Source organism: Gymnoscopelus braueri, assembly GCF_963280865.1.
Source record: "Gymnoscopelus braueri genome assembly, chromosome: 2".
NCBI lineage: Eukaryota > Metazoa > Chordata > Actinopteri > Myctophiformes > Myctophidae > Gymnoscopelus > Gymnoscopelus braueri.
This window is the reverse complement of record NC_137604.1, coordinates 9,860,761-9,863,963: the sequence shown is the minus strand read 5'-3', so window position 1 is coordinate 9,863,963 and position 3,203 is coordinate 9,860,761. Positions and strand designations below refer to the sequence as shown.

At 45.4% G+C, this 3,203-nt stretch overlaps 1 protein-coding gene across 1 annotated transcript; it reads left to right on the top strand.

Moving 5' to 3' along the window:
• Positions 1-438: 438 nt before the first annotated feature.
• Positions 439-2,465, top strand: LOC308093971 (tubulin polymerization-promoting protein family member 3-like; the record flags this gene model as incomplete). The annotated part of the gene is made up of 3 exons (XM_080440386.1): positions 439-629; positions 1,806-1,959; positions 2,307-2,465. 3 exons carry the CDS (start codon positions 439-441, stop codon positions 2,463-2,465), a joined length of 504 nt encoding a protein of 167 aa, XP_080296512.1.
• Positions 2,466-3,203: the final 738 nt, after the last annotated feature.

Sequence of the window (3,203 nt, the reverse complement as noted above, 5' to 3'; positions counted from 1 at the left end):
CATTACAGGAGTCTGGGAGTGTCAGTAAGCAACATCCGCTCAGGGTTCCCTACCCAGCATTCTACACAGACTCATCGACCCGTCACTTGGCAGGTATGAACCGCACCAGCACCACTATGCTTCCTCTATGGGATGTTTTGATCCGTGCGTGTCCGTGTTGTCTCTGCGTCAAGCCGTCGACCCTGCCGAGGTCGCCGGATTTGACCAGGTCCGACTAGGTTGTTGTACCGAGTGTTCTTGTATTCCCACAGATTAGGCAAAATACAATTTTGTTCAGAAAGAAAACGTTTTTGCGTGTGTGTGTGTGTGTGTGTGTGTGTGTGTGTGTGTGTGTGTGTGTCTTTGTGTGTGTGTGTGTGTGTGTGTGTGTGTGTGTGTGTGTGTGTGTGTGTGTGTGTGTGTGTGTGTGTGTGTGTGCGTAGCCTATGCTACCCCAGCATGGCAGAGAGTTCAGTGTCCATAGCAGAGGTGGAGACCTCCTTCAAGAAGTTTGCTGTCCATGGAGACACCAAGGCCACGGGCAAGGAGATTAACGGCAAGAACTTTGTCAAGATGTGTAAGGACTGTGGCCTCATCGACGGCAAGAACGTCACCTCCACAGATGTGGACATCGTCTTCACTAAAGTCAAGTAAGAGATTTGATTTGGTTTTACCGTACATACATACATATACATACATATATCTGTATATCTGTTATACTGGCACTGAATGTTCCTGGAGTGTTGGCTAGAATTCTCCCATCTACACGAAGATGTAGATGCATGGGAAGGGCTGCTGGCTGCTGGTTGCTGTCATCTTTGTCAAGACAAGAGGCGTCTTGTGTCGATACCGGTCGAAGATGTAAGGCCTGTGTTCGGGGGAGGGAAGCCGGGAGGGGGGGGGGGGGGGGCGGATTGTCACTGCACGTATTCCTAGGCTCTACGTCCTCCTGTATGTAGTAAGGAATCAATTGGCATAACGACTAAATTCGTAGAGAAAAAAGGGGTTTAAAATTATAAAATAAAAAGAATATTCTCCCTGCATCTAAAGCCGTCTTACACAGGATTCAAATCCTTGTCTCACCAAGATCTACATTTTCAGTGGAAGAGCAGGGAGACCACCTCCAACCAACCACCGCAGACTGTACCACTGTACTAGTTAGATTGTACATAGTCTACCATACAGATATATTGGTTCAAATAAAGTTGTATTCATTAAAATAGGTTCCACTTTGCAGCTTTAATAGTGAGACACTGTGAAATAGCACGACTTACTTAAATGGTCTGCATTTCTAAAGCAACATTTCTCCAAAGCACTTTTATCAATGTGTTATACATTCACACAGCTTGCTCAGATAGGGAGCAGTTCTGGGTTCTGCCGTCTTGCTCCTTTCCTGAGAGCAGTCACTGCTGCCCCCTAGTGTTGCCTCACATGCATCTGAGCGTCAAGCAAAAGCAGGGATGGATGTCATTTATTTAGTTATTTCACTGCCTCGCCATTAGTCATGGTGTGAATGTAAAACTATTGTCTAGAAGTCGGTTTACTTGGTGACCATGCTGATAGTCTTAATTTGTATGTTATGGACTTGTGTCAGTTTTGCAGTAAGCATACAGCTAAAGTAGTGCTCTGTCTGTCTGTCTGTCTGTCTGTCTGTCTGTCTCTCTCTGTGTGTGTGTGTGTGTGTGTGTGTGTGTGTGTGTGTGTGTGTGTGTGTGTGTGTGTGTGTGTGCGTGCGTGCGTGCGTGCGTGCGTGCGTGCGTGCGTGCGTGCGTGCGTGCGTGCGTGCGTGCGTGCGTGCGTGCGTGCGTGTGTGTGTATGTCCTCAGAGCGAAGTCGGCCCGTGTCATCACATTTGAGCAGTTCAAGCAGGCGTTGACAGAGTTGGCTCCCAAGCGCTTTAAAGGGAAAAGCCCGCAGGAGGCGGAGCAGCAGATCTATGGTCTCTTAGCAGGGAAGGAGCCTGCCAAAGTGGGAGTCACTGTGAGTGTTTGACAACACACCCATCCTCACCTGTTACCAGCAAATATAAATTATGTAATTGGAATATGACAGAGCATGCCGCTGGCTGGCTGTGCGTGCGTGCGTGCGTGTGTGCGTGCGTGCGTGCGTGCGTGCGTGTTACAGCTAATAAACTACATGTTGCTGATGAGGACAGTGGAGATGTAACAATTTTTGTCTGGAAGAGACATTTCTTTCCCAGGTGTGTGTGTGTGTGTGTGTGTGTGTGTGTGTGTGTGTGTGTGTGTGTGTGTGTGTGTGTGCGTGTGCGTGTGTGTGTGTGATTATTATTATTATGTTTTGAACAGCAATATGTTCCTCCGCTTTAGAGAGGCCCAAAATCCGCTGCGGTGGACAGACTGACAGATACCACCAAGTACACTGGATCCTCCAAGGAGCGCTTCGACGAATCAGGCAAAGGGAAAGGCAAGGCCGGCCGCACGGACCTCCCTGGTCCCTTCATAGGTGTCTCCTTCCCAGGGCAATGACGATGATGAGGGAGTCTGCTTCACCTCCAAACAAATACATCCCAAAGAAGAAGAGAAAAAAAGAATGATGTTTGTATTTTGCTAAATAATAAAAACAATTTAAATAAGTACATTTAGAATCATGAGGACATTGTGGACCAAACACTCATGAAATCAATTTAGTAGAAGATGGTCCTTGTGGTGGGAAAGGCCTTTTCCAATACTCCTCATATTTTTGTATAAATAATAAACATGCTAACAATCTCAGAGATAGGTTGATGAAAAAAGGTACATACTGTACATAAAACTTCAACATTTCTTGGCTACTTACTTACCCCCAGGTAACCTTTCCTGAAAATAATTGTTAACTGTAATGTCATGATCAAGTGTGGCTCTTTACACCCTCATACAGCCAAAAAGATCACATGGAAGAGCAAAGCATTTACCATTAGTTTATCTTTTGAAATGGCCTTGTTGTTTTTGTTTTGTTGGCAAAACTAAGATAAAAACATTAGAATTCACAATGAAAACGCTCCTGTAGCCAGGCATTTCAATGCCACAGGGACATGAGGTGTGTAGGCTGAGCTTTCATGGTATTGAAGTGGTGAGTCCCATGAAAACAAGAGCTGATAGAGATTGTTTACTTTTACAGAAGAGAAGCGTACCAGTTTCACTCTATACATACAGAATTCCCTAAGGGATTCAATGAGGAACTGGAATTGAAATGCTTTATTGTAAAATAGAAATACTGTTATTTTC